Source organism: Varroa destructor, unplaced genomic scaffold (genome assembly GCF_002443255.2).
Source record: "Varroa destructor unplaced genomic scaffold, Vdes_3.0 BEIS01000005.1, whole genome shotgun sequence".
NCBI lineage: Eukaryota > Metazoa > Arthropoda > Arachnida > Mesostigmata > Varroidae > Varroa > Varroa destructor.
This window is the reverse complement of record NW_019211458.1, coordinates 9,187,530-9,203,106: the sequence shown is the minus strand read 5'-3', so window position 1 is coordinate 9,203,106 and position 15,577 is coordinate 9,187,530. Positions and strand designations below refer to the sequence as shown.

Sequence of the window (15,577 nt, the reverse complement as noted above, 5' to 3'; positions counted from 1 at the left end):
TTTGGTCATCGAATACCGCAGTCTCATATATGCCGTAGGCCTGCCGCTATGACCTTTCTTCGCGTACTGAAAATATTTCTTTAGGCTGATTTTTACCAGTGGAACGTTTATTGACCTTCGTTAGAGCCGCAATGACGTCAATAAGCGAACTTGTTGCGCTTTATGCGTGCGTGTGCAGCTCACTCATCGGATATTTAATAGATACCTAGTATATCTATATATATATCTATGGCGCACTCGCACAAACGTTAAATCAATTTCCTATCTATTATTTCGTGAAGGAATTTACATTGAGTTAGACGAAACGTTTATCAGTGATCTATTATATCTCATTTAGCAACTTCTTGATGTGCTTGTATTTTTCCAAAGTATGATCCGCGTGCTTTGGTTTTTTCGGGTCGTGCACGCAGCTTCAGGCAATTCCAAAAATTATTTTTTTCCATTTTTTTTTAAGTGCTCCTGTTCGAGGGCCTATGGTTAGAAGAGTGCTTTATTAGCGTACCACTTTTAGACCCCATTATTTTTGGTCGCCGACTAATAAACTCGCCGCTGCTAATGAGGCAGCACTGCTTCCTTTTCTGTTAACCGAAACAGTTTTACCGAATGATGCCTAAATATAACAGAACCCTTAAAATTTCGGAAGGACGATTATATTTCGTGGTTTATAAAAATGCCAAGGAGTCGGTTACGTATAGCCGTAACGAAATGGGTGAATGGAAAAAAGAAGGCTTTATTCGTTTCAGCCTTATAAACGACGTGTTTTTTTATAGAAACACCGGATTCATTCGGGAGCATTTGCTCGGTTGACTGTGATCTGGCTATTTGCTTTTGAAGACTTTATTGGTTGGCAAGGCCCAGGCTGCGTATTACCAGATAAAGAGGCTGTTATACGGTGAACACTGAACACCCGTAAGCCATACGTATGCCTTGTGTGCCTGTTGACACCCCTGAGGATTCGAAGGCTATTTCCTGAACTAAACCCCTTACTCTACGCCCAGGTATGGCTTCATTCATTTCTCTGGCATCGCTCGATACTATCTATTGTTCAAATTTTTCGAAATTAATTACATTCGCCGAAAAGCTGGTAATAAGAAGGCCACCAGATTAATAGTGTTAAAGCTGTGAGAATACTCGTTAGAATTTATAGCTTGGTTTGTGTTGTGTTAATTTATACACACATACAATGTTAAGGTACTGTATTTGAGCAGTATTCGGATTGGTCATTGTGTGTATACGCTGTGAAGAAAATCGTTAAACGTACAAAGTATGGTAACAAATAGCTTTTGTCTACTGAACAGACAGTTAAGCCCCATGGTATCCCTCACACAAATGCAAACACCAATAAAACCACCAAAATCTGCAGCGGAAACCAACGTTGACTAATATAATCAAAAGTGGTTCTCCATACAAGCGACTGGATAAAACGATCGAAAGCTATCTTGGTATGATATGTGGGATGGGACTGAGACTACCTACTCCCTATCCCAGACAATGAGCAAAGCTAAATAACCTGCACAAGACATCCGGTTAAAAATAAACTCGTGAAGCATGTTTTAATTCTCCTGGAATAAAGTATTCAGTTTAATTTCTTCTATTGCTCTTTAGGCCATAAAAGGTTAACTGCACCCTTCGCGATATATATGAACGTATGCGTAAGGTTGACTAAAAAAATCAAATTGGTCTAGAGCCATGCTATTGCAAAAACATTGACATGTAAAAGCTAGCATAAATAGACCTACGGTGAAATGTGTGCACCAGTTTGTGCCTACTGAACTGCATAGAACTTCCTGATCAAGTAAATATAAACTCCCCTAACTATGATATAAATAAATGATAATGTCAGATGATTGACAATGATCCAGGAATGCAGGAAATTCAACGAAGAAGACAATAATATTGTATCAAACTACCCTCTTCAGTTCTTCAACTGCTGTAGCAGGCAGTAACTTTTAGTAAACTTGAAGCAGTGTAAACGTAATCAAAATTAGCAGCCAGGAAAAGTAAGTTATCAACTACTGTAGTAATATTTTGATCGGAGTAATATAGAATAGGTTAAGCTCATATCATTATTACGATTTAATCATATTGTCACTAGTGCGAACTTAAATCGTCTATTACCGAAGAATTTTCGAGTCAGTCGCACTATCTGATGAGCTACGAACGACTAATGGCAAATGCAAAAAGAAAAAGGCCACTTTTTGAATGGGGTGTACACTCAATAGAATCTTGTTTTAGTTCCAAAGAAAAGTTTAACAATCAAAAGCGTACATATATTGTTTTGTAGCATATAACAATATGTTTGAGTCGATATGGCAAAACATTTAGGCGGCCAATAGCATGGTTAAGGTTCCCATAACAACGAAATATTCAAAATATATCCTCATGGCGAGTTTTTAAGTTAAACTCGCCATGAGGATATACTTTTTAAGTTAAAGTAATAATTATTGTTACTTAGCTCTAGAGAAGTAGCAGTCATAATGAAGTGCAGGGTTGTTTATTTGGCGCCGTGCGTCGTATGTTTATGTTCTAGCTTGTCGTGTTGTTTAAATTAGACAGCGTCATTAAATGATCAACAATTATCTAAGGACATATTGCAGCTGAAGGTTTCGGATATAAAACTAGTTGAAACTGCTGATGACAGATCAGATCCTGATTTTGGTCCATCTCCGGATTCACTTCGTCTGCTAACAAACAAACTTACATACTAATGTAGGTACAGTCGGGCAATGACCGTCAACGCCAATACACTAACGTATGTCTATAACAGGAGTACACACACAGACAAGCAGGCCACATTGCTAACAAAAATGGCAAATTAGCCCATTCTCTTCACGTTAATCACGTTTCCAGGAAAACGTATCTTAAACAAGATTAGACTGTGTTATTTCGAAAAACTGGGTTTTACCCCTGCTTGCTATAAACAGAACCATACGATCATTATACAGACAGGTTGGGATACGTAATACTAATCGTTATTGTGGTTGTCTATTATCATCCTCCGGATCAGTTATGCACAGTACGCGGCCCAAGTAACGCTTCTCCAAGGTTTTATATGGTATACAGCTCCATGGAAGTGCAATAGATATGCTTAGCCTTCTTTACGTTCACAATGTTCCCTTAGAAGCACGGGTATCTTAAACATTTAATGTAGCTTCGATGGAAAGCCCTATTACAAGATGAAACATAGCCAAAAAATACTTGTTCTCTATTCTATCTAACAACATCGACATAAAAAAAGTGACAAACTTTGAAAATGTTTGGTGACAATAGTAATTTTCATTTATTTTTCACTAATCTTTATTTTTTTATATTTATTAACACCAGTTCTATAGCTCTATAACACTGTAGCACTCTATTTGGCGAACAGAGGTCTACGAGGGCTTTAGTTATCAACAACATCGACATTGTTCCTGAATTGTCCGAGTAATTCGATTTAAATAAAAAAAAATGCAATGATCAGCGAAAGTAACTATTTACCATGAAGATATGCATTTTTTTTTATATTTTTGTAAAGCGTAGTTAGTTCATTAGGTATAAAAAAAAATATTTCGAAATAACTTTTTCATACACTAAATACATTGTCATATCGATTGACAGACTAGTCTCATAACTCGTCTATCGATTTCTGTGATTGTAAGTTAATCTGGTAGTGTCGCTAACGGGACCACGACGTGACGTATCGAAGCTTAGCTGTCTTCATATGATTACTTCAATCCAACAAATGACGCTTGGTAATAATGAATAGAGCTCTTCAGGTATCAGTGGTATCCCTTATTATTACTGAAAAGTTATTGTGATAGATCTGTGTTACTTTAGTACGATGTTTTGAGGAAATTAGTTACAGAGCCTGCTGACAAGAGGGCAATCACGAACATAATAACGAATAATAATTGCCTTCTCTCGATATTTGGTGATAATATTATAAAAATTATTGTTATAAATTCGTTTTGCCATAGGCCAGCGGCTATCAGAAACGAGATCAATAAAGTTTTATAACATTGAGTACATGTACGTACACAAAGTTATAAAAATATAAGAGTATAGGCACATGTGCTTATGTGCCAATACTCTTCCCTTTATCCCTTTACTTCGTCCTCTGCAAGGTGTGTCCATAGTTTAGCGAATCCTTCAGATCTAAGAAGAAAGCTACCTTCAATAAGATCAGGCTTTTAGGCAATCAAGCAACAACTTTAGCCAGTATTGTATTCATAATTTTTTAATTGTATCTATCTAATAAATACACGCCAACATCGATTTTCTTCGCCCTACCTATTATTGGCCTCTGAAACCAATGAGAAACGGTTCCAGCAGAAATGTTCATGGATCACATCTCTAATCGAAAATTGCTTGTAAAGCCTTAGAAAACGACTTGCTAGTGCTGAGTAGCGCTGTCCGGTCTAGTACTACTTATATAACTAGCGCAAAGCTCTCTTATGTTTTTAATCAACATTTTCATATAGCTACGGGTCTTCTTCGACGTGAATGCGCCTTCGTACGCACTCAGTAGCGGCACAACAGCTTCAATTGGAACAAGCGTAATCTTTTCGCCTGGATTGAGGAGAGGGCATTTAACTTCGGCGAGTTGATGATACAGTTTTTTGCTGGCATCCCCCTGAACCTCGCGAGTTTTCAATACTTTCAAAAAAGCAGCTGTTTCAAGAGCTGTTAGTAGTGTATCCTGCTGAAGATTGAATATGTCCGAGAGACATGCCGTTGGCACGAGAATTTGGCGTTTCTTGTAGTCCCGAGCCACAATGTAAAAATTGTTCATAGTGCACAGCATTTGGACCTGCAATCGGGAATCAATAAAAATCAAATTTCAGTCTAGTCAAACCAACATACGTTTGTCGTTTTACTTATAAAAGCCAATAAAAACAAATAAGAACTATCTACATGTAAGCCTATACAATCAAGCCTGCATTTTCTCGACATGATCATGCTGTGTCATATAGTGATAACACTAGCACTGGTGATGACGAGCAGCTAAATATTAGCTCCTTTAGGTATGGATGCGATAGGTTCAGATTATTTGCCGTAAAAGGATCGCTGATAAAGTATGTTCTGAATTGAATTTGGAACTATTTGGAATTTGGAAGATTACTCCACTACGGTTCGTCACCATTTCATTTATGCGTTAAAACACCCGACCTCTCAAAGCGATGACTTCCAGATATCCTGCAACATTGTACTGTCGTTCTTTTCCGCTAACCTATCAAATATACTTGATTCGTTAAGTTCATGCAAATAAGGAGTGGCACGACATCTATGGTGGAAATCATACATCAGGATCTCGTCCGTAGGTGATAGTTACTCCGATTTATTGCCAGCTACTACAATGCAAACATTTGTGTAATCCATTTTATTCTATCATTTATGCTTTACGCAAAGCTCCTATACCTAAAAATGCTTGTTCATTAAAAACTAGGGGTTTTAAGTTGCTTGCACTAGCCGAATAAATGACTCAGGATACAATAGTTCCCCAAGGCGTATCACTGATAAAAAAAATTAATAGAATTGTTACTAAATTTAAAGCTGAGTTCCGCAAATACACCGCGATTAATATAACTAAGTATGTAAATAGAGAAATCAATAGGAAGAAAGTGGCAATGCCTTTGAAATATTTTTCTAGGCCTATTTTAAAAATAATTTTATGCTTACCTTGATCAGAGAATAAGATTCCCTATCATCGTCACCTTTAAATTCAGAGTTTGAAGTTTTGATGCCATGCCGTGTTGGATCCACTTCGATCAAGCCATCGTTAATGAGTGGCTTTACTAGATCTTCTAGATCCGCGAAATGGTATGGCTTACAGTGACTGAAATAATGTCATCGCACAATAGGCAGCATTCAGTTTAATAAGTACCTTCAATCTGAAAGTTTATACACCCAAAGAGTCGCACTGAAACTTAACGGCTCATCGCGAACATCTATAAAATGTCTATATGTAATTTTTGAAGTACATTTTAAAAATTATATTTTTATTATTACCATCAGAGAATTGCGTCTTTTCCTCATGTTCACGTATACATGGTTCCGTTAAAATATTATATAAGCCATTGTCAAATGTTTCCGAGTTTTTTGAAATGCAACCATTAATCCTATCACTAATCGGCATTTATCGTTTCCATAGAGATTTTCGAATAGCAATTTACAAGATATTATTCCCCACATGAACCTTAAATAAAGTATTTTATCAGCGGCGTAATACGGTAAATTTGTTTCATTCTAACAGATGTTCTTAGCTACATAAGAATAGTGCTTGTGTTTAAGACAAAAATTCAGATAGGGTCTCTTGTGTAGCGGAATAAAGGAAATATTGTATATTATAAATATTGAGACAGCTTGGATAGGAATTTTCCCCTTTATCAGTGTAACCTCTCCCCCTTGTTGGCCCTAAAGCTTACATTTCCGTTTCAATCAACGCGATCAGAAAATAGGGTAAAAAACAAAGTGGTCCAGAAAGCGGATCAAGATACACAACTTTTAGTACATAAAAAGGAAAAACCATGGCAAGTATTACTAATTATTAAAATATTTCTAAATTGATACATGTTATTGCTAAACTAGACGGCAAAAAATCGCCAAAAAACCATGGGGTCAAACGGATGCAACCCAATACTATTCTACACGTAAATTGATGAATAGGAACGATAAAAAAAAAACAGCGTTTCTTAATTAATATTACATAGGAGTTTACTAAATTAGTGTACTTTTTTTTTACCTAAGAATCTTTATGCTCGCAATATCGCCGTCGCTTATACACAAACGCTGCACGATGTGGTACTTGAATTCCAGCTGATTTCTAATCGGTTTGACAAAAGCCACGATTGCAGGATGTGAATAGACATTTTCTCTAAGATATTCTGGCGGAATTTTCCTTATCTCTTCAATACGCGTTGTTGCGGTCACGCCGCTGTCGACAAAATACAATGTAGCCTATAATAAAGAATCGACAAAGAGAAACTCTTATTTTCGATGTGTACCATATTGATAACATTCAGTTGGGTTACATCAGAACTGACAGTATGGGTACGAAAATGGGCAGAATAATCTAAGTAAGAAGAATAATCTAAGTAAGTCCGTTAATACCCAATCCGTATCCCCTGATGTTTGACAAAATCAAACAGTCTTTACTATATTGTTCGAGGGATAAACGATCAGTGGCTGATGCCAGATAGTAAACAAGTATAACTATTATCAATCGATTGAAATATTATTGCGATAAAGTTATGCTCTTGACAAACCTGACTATTTTCTACGTCGATAACGACAGCTCGATTATATTGCGACGTCTCGGACGTTGTATCGTCAAGCGCTAAACACGGCATACCTCTATACACATGAGAAGGGGCCTTGAAACAGGATTCGGAGTTTATTCGCGTTAAGAGCTCGTTCCGTAGGTTGATTTCGTCCGTCGTAGTGAAATGAAATTTCAGCTCACGGCCACCCGCAAAAGGACCCACCATAGCATCGACTTGGTTACCACTAGGGATGAGTTCATGTTTGAAAGCCGTACTGTAAGGTATATTTGCGAGGTACGTATATTCTGAACCAAGTGTAGGGGAATCATTGCTAACGGTACAAGCCGTCGTAAAAGTACACGTTGCAGTTGTACGCTGATCATCGTTCGCTTCGAGTTTTGGCTGCGAATCCTTTATCCGAAGCTTTCCCGTCGGTGTAATCTCGACAGGATTTTGCAAGTTCGCATTCAGTGTAATAAACTCCATTATTTTTTCATCTGTCCTATGGCGCTGCCTCAAAAACATAATTGGCGGATAGCCATTTTGTTGCTGTAACGATTCGAAGTATTTCTGCAGAGTTACCTCGCTGCCCGCAAGCTGTTTGTTCAGTTTCGACAACATATGAATCACGTCCGTTGCCGCGGGCAGTTTCTGCCTAGGCTCTCCAAATATGTCCAACTCAACCGAGTCTCGTGTAGAAGCTTTGAGTACTGGTCTGAGCTCTCTGGAAAAAACAGGAAACATAACTGGTACATGCAATAATGCGCCATACCTTTGGCACATAATGTCAAAGACAGATGGGAGTCCCCTGAAGAAATCCCAATCATCCAGATTACTAAGTTGAGGTGGTTTTTCACAGCCTATTTCGTATTCGGTCAATTCATCAAGGTACTGCATGAGGTCGTCCGGTTTTACGTCTGTCGTAAAGAATTTCTCCATCCTTGCTCGGAGCATCACTTAAAATTGGACGAATAGTGCTTATTGCACTACTCGCGTAGCTCCTTTTCAGTGTCGAGTTTCTTTAAAGACAAAAAACAGAACAGCACGGGATATATGGATATCAGGATAAAGATGGAAGAGATGGAGCAATTCCTAGATATAACCGCAGTATTCCTCATGCAAAATCCCTGACTATGTGCTGGTAGACAATTTTGACAGACTAAAATAAGCTAAAATCAAACGTTTTTGCTTACTGATTTTTCCACTTCATCCAAATTTGGTTAGATGAATGTAGATATCGCATAAGACAACATTAGCAAAGGGAAATCTAGATCTCCTCGAACCAATACTATGGTCAACTATATCTGGATTATTTATATGGCTATCAGAGAGCCAAATCCGCAAATAAAAATTCAACCAAACAATTACTGCAAACAGAAAGCCCTGATGTGGTGACGAACGCCATTTGTAGCTGCCTCAAAAGTCGACCAGTCTACAAATGGATAATACTTTGAGAAATTATATATTTCTTAATGTTTCGGAAGGCAGAGTGGATTTAGATATAACTGCAGCGTGGTTAGGGTCAGAGTAGCATTAAAGAATAAAAATTAAATCCTTTCTGAACTTCATATCTGTGGCAGCCAGTATGGGCTGCAGCAGGTTTGCGAAATGCCTTTAGAACATTTAAATAAAACGATAACGAAGTATTCCTTTGTGCATGAAATAATCGTTTAACTACTATGATCGAATACATATTTAGCTTCAAAATAACTAACCGAATAACTGACTGCTATTGTATGATAATCTCTGCTAGACAAAAACCTTAGTTACTATTATTGTTATTATGCCAAACAAGAGAAGTCTTTTTTCCCCAAATCGCATCTTATGCAGATCACAGCAAGACAAGTTTGCGTTTACAGTCAGCAGACGACAGTAAGAAAATTATGTTTGAAATTTCTACACCAATTCTACAAAGTTTGCATCGATTGCATACATCTTTCTGCTACAAGCACAAAAGCCTTAATGAAAGGGTTTGCGTTCTAATAGGTTTCAGCTCAACATACTAAAGAACAAAATAGCGATAAGTACTCATACCCGTATCTTGGACCGAAACTCAGCCCTCCTTGTCCCCAGTTTATAGATCCGTCGTAATTCGGTCTACTATTAAGTTGTATATATCGATCGTCATGGTCACATAGAAATTCATTAAATCTGGATAGATCGGGGCGACTCCCTTGATTTGGTTGTCGAGGTAATCGGAACGGTAATGGCTGTTGTAATCGCGGCGATTGAATCAGGCGCACTTTTCCTTTTCCTTTATTTTTGACGGCAGGCTTCTGATTCTCAACCTGAAGATATTATGCATCCGTACAAAAATATGTTTCACTTAAATTGAACGTAAATGTCCACTTATTATTTTTTAGTATTATAGAGTTCATAAATTTAAGAGTTTTCTCCTAGGCCTAGCTAAGTTAGGCCCTTACTCTGGACCAAAATGCATTGCAGCCTCTGGCAAGGTAAGCACGGCCTTGTAACCACCTGCCCTCTACATGCGTTTTTTTAGTATGACATTTATGGCATTTTTGTTCTTTCAGGAGCCACTTTATAAATGAAGACAAGGCACCTTATTACATGAACTACTATTAATGTTGTTGGTCTGCTCAACGTAGACATACGTGCAATAGTTTACCTAGGAAATACCTTTTCAATATGCCTTTTAAATAGAGAATTTGTGATGCTCACCAGATTTGCAATATGGCTTGATTTTTCAGATTTACAGCTTACATAACGCGTATTTTTCACTGTTCGGATTGTGCAGCCTACTTCTTGTTCGAGAAAATCCTGAAGAGACTGGTATTTGTAGTCTTGGAAGGGTATAGGCTTACCTTTCCACTTTTTAAACTCGCCCTGAAGATCCTGTAGATCGATAATTAGTAATTTAGTAGGTCCGTCGCAGATTCGATAACAACAAGGAACGTCTCTACTACAATGGTGGTAACGAATAAAGAGACTAGTCCATATGATTTCACTGATGTTCCACAGCAGCAGAAACTTTATCTGATATAGAAAACGTTGGGTTGGTCTTTTTAGGAGCGGCTCCTGAAACTGAGAGCACATTTCCTTAGTATCTAAAGACTGTTTAACAAAACAAAGTCTTAGATACTGCAATGCTAAAAGAATGCTGCAAACCTTGTAGCTATATCAAGCTAACACCAAACAATCTCTAACTAAACGAGTGACATCTAACAGGGCGTACACGGCTTCTGTTACAAGTGAATAGTCAATGTTTACCAGTTTCCTGCAAATATATGTACTTGCTGGTTTGCACATTTTTCGTAAGAGGTTATGCTTGCAATCTGATAGTCGCCAAAGTTGATGGTTTGTTTACATTTCGCCTGAACGTATCGCACAGGGCCTACTAATCTAAAGAAATCTATATGTAGTTGCACCCAAAGAGCTTCCGTCAATACGAACTGACTGACCGAATAGCAGTCAGTTATCTTATACTTAGTTATTTATATTATGCCAATAAGTTTAGCATTACCGTCTAATGAATACTATTTATATATGAGAGGCCATGGATGGCGGTAGGCGCTCATTATCTATCGCTCATACCTCAAGAGAGCATTCTTCGAATAAAATCCCTCGAATCGTTGAAATCAAGTCTTGAAGTACGTTCTGGTTAACTGCCATTATTCGATTATTACCACACTACCGTTCGTAATGGTCACTGTCTTCGAAACTGTTGAAGGTTCGTAAAAAAAATCACTTCAGACAACAATGATAGCAACACTTATGGTTTTGATATTCCTTTAAAATGCGCTAATGAATTTACTTGATATTTATAATGATTTTTTAGCCAAATAGCATGTAGGCAAAAAAAATGTAGTGATACAACCAAATGTCGTAAAAAACACCGACTAACCACACAGTTGTTCCAACAACCTGACGCTAAAGGCTTCTTAGTGGCGTGGTAATGTTAAAAGCTAATTGCATGTCACCATAGCAGTTGGAATCGAATATGTCTGGACCTGCTTTCCGCGCTTTACGGTTGGATCCTGAGCCGTTCGGCACCAGTTCAGACGACAGGCATAACATCAGCACGAAATAAAGTGTGTACACCTGAATTCAAGCCTAGAATAGAGCGTGCTTCTAAGGGAAGCGAGCAGACACGTTACCACCTATGCTATCATTGAAAAAAATCTTTGCTGAACATGCTGTAACTACAACAACCCAAATTTGGGTGCACGTAGCTATTTTTTGATGAAAAAGAAATACGAAAAAACACCTATATTCATATATCTGATAGAATAAAAGGTGCATCGATTTTATTCGATAGGTCTTGTAGCTGCTATCGTTTACTTTAGTAGGCTAAATCTCTAACTATCATTAGATACGAAGACCCAATGTAGCTAAAGTTGACGATTTGAAACATCGCGCCATCTGTGGACATATCATTATCTTTCAGCCGATAGCTATAGTGTGTGCATTGTCGAATTTGAGGCGGCAGCACGCGCTCTGTACACTCATCAGCCGCAGTCGATACAGAAAACATTGAGACAATTGTAAGTGAAGTGGTTTGCGTTGTGCTCAAACCTTCACAAATAAGTTTACCTGTCACCACGCAATCAAGTTTGTGTTAGTTCTGTGCGCCAAGTTTGTGCTATCGCGCTCCCACAGTTACACAAAACACAAATACTGTCCAGTCATATCGCCATAGTCCAGTTATCTGAGCTCATTCAATTTCTTTCGATAGCTAACAAAGGGATTCGTGGCAAAAATAAGATGCCCGTTTCGTCGCGGTCAGGAGACTCGCATGCCGCAGCAGCTGCGGGCGGCGATCGAGCTGATCTCGAACAGTTAGATGAGCTGAAAAAACGCATGATGAAAGACGCTGAATCGCTTCTGCTTGACAAGTTCCCTGATCGCATTGCCCAACTAAACGCACTGCTCAAATCACCAGAATTCAATCTTGATCTGTCCTCGACGCACGCGAAACTCAACATACCTCGACCTAACCCCTCGCTAGTTCGACTGCCCGCCACAGACGAGCCTGAAGCTAAACGGAGAAGGACCCTCTGCGAAGATAGTTCGATGATGAGCACCGTCGAAGGGACCAAAGTAATGACGATGACTTACGGAACCGTTGACGTGAATAAAACGGTTATGCGACTTTTGGAGGTCGTCAAGCCCCACGTTCTTCAGCAACTCGATGATTGTAATCTGTTGAAAATGTGGATCGAGTTTCTTATTCCAAAGGTTGAGGATGGCAACAACTTCGGCGTCGACATCCAGGAAGAGTGCCTCAAGGAGGTGTCCACTATCGAAAGTGAAGCAGCTACCTACGTCGATCAAGGGATGCGATACTTTATGGCACGCGGTAAGATCGTCGCAAAGGTTGCAAAGTATCCATTTGTCGAAGACCTACGCAAGACTGTCGACGAAATTGACGAAAGGCATTACTTTAGCTTACGGCTAATTGTTCAGGAACTCCGCAATAACTACGCTGGTTTGCACGATATGCTAACGAAAAATTTAGAAAAAATCAAGAAACCTCGTAGCTCGAATGCAACGGAGAGTCTCTATTGAATCTGTATATTGCTATACGTACACACACAGATCTGTTCATTCCTCGCCAGATCCACTATGCTTGTAAGACAGTGTGATCAAATGGTGTCACTGTTTACCTAGGGGAAGAGCACGCTTACAGGCCACACAGATAGACCTTACATCAACAGTAAGTGATGATTCCGTTAAGCCGCACGAATACTTCTGATTACGCCTATTTAATGGTCTTCTTTTACTAATCACTACTAAATTTCGTTACTTGTTTGCATAATCTCGTATCTAAGGCTTGGATTCGTTATATGCTGCTTGTCCGTAACTTTCTCTTACGATATTGACCAACATGAAGTATATCAGTGCGGCGAGAAACCAAAATCTTGGTACTACGAATTCGTGTACGTAGTGTTTAGGCACATGAAGCGCGTGAGAGAACACAAAGATCTGGTGTCGTGCGACTACCGTGTGCTCCAACAACGCATTTCTTTTGCAATGGAAGGCCGTGCTTCAACAAAACCGTAATTCGTAAAAGGTACGAAACGTCCTGCCTTGTTCTTAGGCGATGTACACAGAAATCAATAAAAAAAAAAAAACGTAGAAATTAATGTAGGAAGGAAAGTCTGTGGTATGTATAATGTATGAATAGAGGGTTACGGAATGGGATTGAAAAGTATGTGAATTTAGGCATGCATGCACAGCAATAGTAGCTTACGCTGTTGGCAGGGGAGATGTTTACTGGCAGTTTTCAGGATTTTCACAAAATCCTAGTCACAACTTCATAAATAAAAGGCGGCCTAAATTTTGCACTCTCTATAAGTGGTAATATTTCCAGAAAAAATCTGGATTATTTTTTTAGTAAAAATAAACAGCAAACGAAACAGACATGTAAAAAATGTGTTATATATTTAATACTATAATTACAACTCATACATACATTTATTATCGTTAATTAGTTCGTAGCGGTACGTAAAATCTTAAATATATTTGCATAAATGGTATACGAGTTTAAAAAGTGGTTGATTGAACACAACTGATCAGACCCAAACAAATGAATAAACAATTAAATTGGAAAAATTGTTTATGAGAGCGTATTGCTTAATAGTAAAGAGAGCATTATCTTAAATCATAAATATACAAACGTCATTGAATACTCATGAAGTTAACATGCTTCTTTTGAAGCTCAAAAAATGTCTGTCTCGCTGCTGCGTGAATTCTGTTAAAATTAGCGTTAGGCAGATAATGTCGACTGTAAACCTCTCAGATTGTTATATTTATTTTAAAGCTACTTCGCGCTATGCCCCCCCCCCCCCATAACCGTCTATCTGTTCAACTTTAAAGTTGAACAGATAGACGGTTATAGAAAATTATGCTGGCTAATATTGTGAAGTTTACCACTCTGATATAGGGTGGTCGGCTTAAATTGAGATTTTCTCGGAGCAGTCGCGCAGCAGTTTTATAGATGCACTCATACGAAATCGGGGTTACTAAATAAATTTGTTTTAAGGATAGCGCTTTCTCATCGGGATTAGTGATCAGCTATAATCCAATTTCCGCACACAAAACAAACCCCCATCGAGGCAATAAGCCTAAGTTGAAAGTATACCGCATCGCAAATAAGTGTGCGATTATAAAAAGACAAAAGCAGGCCTTAATACAGCTCAACAAAAGCTCGACGACAGGGAAAAACAACGTTAACTGCAGTCGTCCAAAAACACAGTCGGATAACCTTTCTATTTCGATCAGGTTGTTAGTAATAGCGTTTCATGTTATAGCTGCCGTGTCAGTACAAAAATCATACAGGTGGTTTCTGGAATCATTTAAATCTTCAAACTCAATTAATGCCGTTGCTCACGGAAGAGAAACAGCAGATTGCCTTCGATCTTTCCAAGAGGAGAAAATGCTTAATTTCGACACAAAATTTCGGAGAAACGCGAACTACTTTAGTTACGAGCTAGAGGACGTGCCTGTTGAGGGTAAAAGCACTGAGCAAGGATCCAAGAAGTCTCGACATGACAACGTCCACTCATTCACTCCATGCTATCTGGAGGGTAGTTGCGAGACAAACATTCGCGAAAAGCCTGTAACCAGCTTAGCGTTGAACTAAATCTGTAATCGAGATGGAAAGGGGTCACGTTGAATAGACATAGTCGTCAAGAATCACAATTCTAGCAGATGTAAAAAAATCGCTAAAATATCTGTTCTTATCTTTAAGTAGTTACTCGTAAGGGAAAATCCAAATTTAAGCCAACCACGCTATATATATACATATATATACGTATATATATATATACATCTGTGTACCCATCTGTAATGCGAGGAAAAGTTTGCGGCTTCAACGGCTTGCTTTTCGAATTTAGTTTGACAGTTACAAATACTGCTTCCTTTACGAGACTATCAGTCTATTAGACCCTACCATTAGAATGTCCAGTAACAACGTTCACTTTTACATGCCCTATAGGTGCCAAGACATTATCTTCAATGTTTCCTAATTCTTGGCCCACGGTAACAGAGAAATCAAATCTTGCCTGGCCAACACATGCATAGCACAGTACGGCGTTTCGTCCATATGAAGCAAGCAAAGCTTTTCATAATACAACACATATGTATAAAGCCAGTGGGCTTTGAATCCGAGTAATCTCTACAAGGCTAATAATAGGTTTTGATTATTTTTGATGAACAGATTTCGCTTGGTCACGAAAATTGCTGCTGAGAAACTTGTGTCTAACGCAACTTGTTGGCATGTTTAAAACTAATGTTCCTTAAAATTATATCGGTTCGCCGACCATCTGTGTGGTGAACAGAAGGTCAAAGGCCTATTGAACCTAGGTCTTTAT

At 38.4% G+C, this 15,577-nt stretch overlaps 2 protein-coding genes across 3 annotated transcripts; one reads left to right on the top strand and one right to left on the bottom strand.

The window, feature by feature from the left end:
• Positions 1–2,478: 2,478 nt before the first annotated feature.
• On the bottom strand, positions 2,479–11,252 carry LOC111250991 (uncharacterized). 2 transcript variants are annotated; one of them, XM_022807092.2, is made up of 8 exons: positions 11,107–11,252; positions 10,797–10,923; positions 9,924–10,097; positions 9,276–9,529; positions 7,245–7,965; positions 6,722–6,936; positions 5,659–5,815; positions 2,479–4,789 (listed from the first exon to the last, which is right to left on the bottom strand). In XM_022807092.2, the coding sequence occupies exons 2-8, from the start codon at positions 10,872–10,874 to the stop codon at positions 4,373–4,375; spliced, it is 2,016 nt and encodes a 671-aa protein (XP_022662827.1). In that variant the 5' UTR covers positions 10,875–10,923; positions 11,107–11,252; the 3' UTR covers positions 2,479–4,372. The 2 variants fall into 2 exon arrangements, with proteins under 2 accessions (XP_022662827.1, XP_022662828.1); XM_022807093.2 differs by lacking the exons at positions 9,924–10,097; positions 10,797–10,923; positions 11,107–11,252 and having other exon boundaries at positions 7,245–8,260; positions 9,276–9,416.
• A 407-nt stretch (positions 11,253–11,659) lies between these two features.
• LOC111250992 (proteasome activator complex subunit 3-like) lies at positions 11,660–13,822 on the top strand. Its single transcript, XM_086989736.1, has one exon. The coding sequence runs from the start codon at positions 11,967–11,969 to the stop codon at positions 12,768–12,770; it is 804 nt and encodes a 267-aa protein (XP_086845862.1). The 5' UTR covers positions 11,660–11,966; the 3' UTR covers positions 12,771–13,822.
• Positions 13,823–15,577: the final 1,755 nt, after the last annotated feature.

What these genes read in the sequence shown, in the direction of transcription:
- LOC111250991 (XM_022807092.2), bottom strand. Translation starts at nt 10,874, where the DNA reads ATGGCAGTTAACCAGAACGTACTTCAAGACTTGATTTCAACGATTCGA. An exon ending in TCGAAGAATGCTCTCTTGAG is followed by an intron (nt 10,098 to 10,796) that starts GTATGAGCGATA and finishes ATCGATCTACAG; the next exon opens with GATCTTCAGGGCGAGTTTAA. An exon ending in TCGACGTAGAAAATAGTCAG is followed by an intron (nt 6,937 to 7,244) that starts GTTTGTCAAGAG and finishes TCTTTATTATAG; the next exon opens with GCTACATTGTATTTTGTCGA.
- LOC111250992 (XM_086989736.1), top strand. Translation starts at nt 11,967, where the DNA reads ATGCCCGTTTCGTCGCGGTCAGGAGACTCGCATGCCGCAGCAGCTGCG.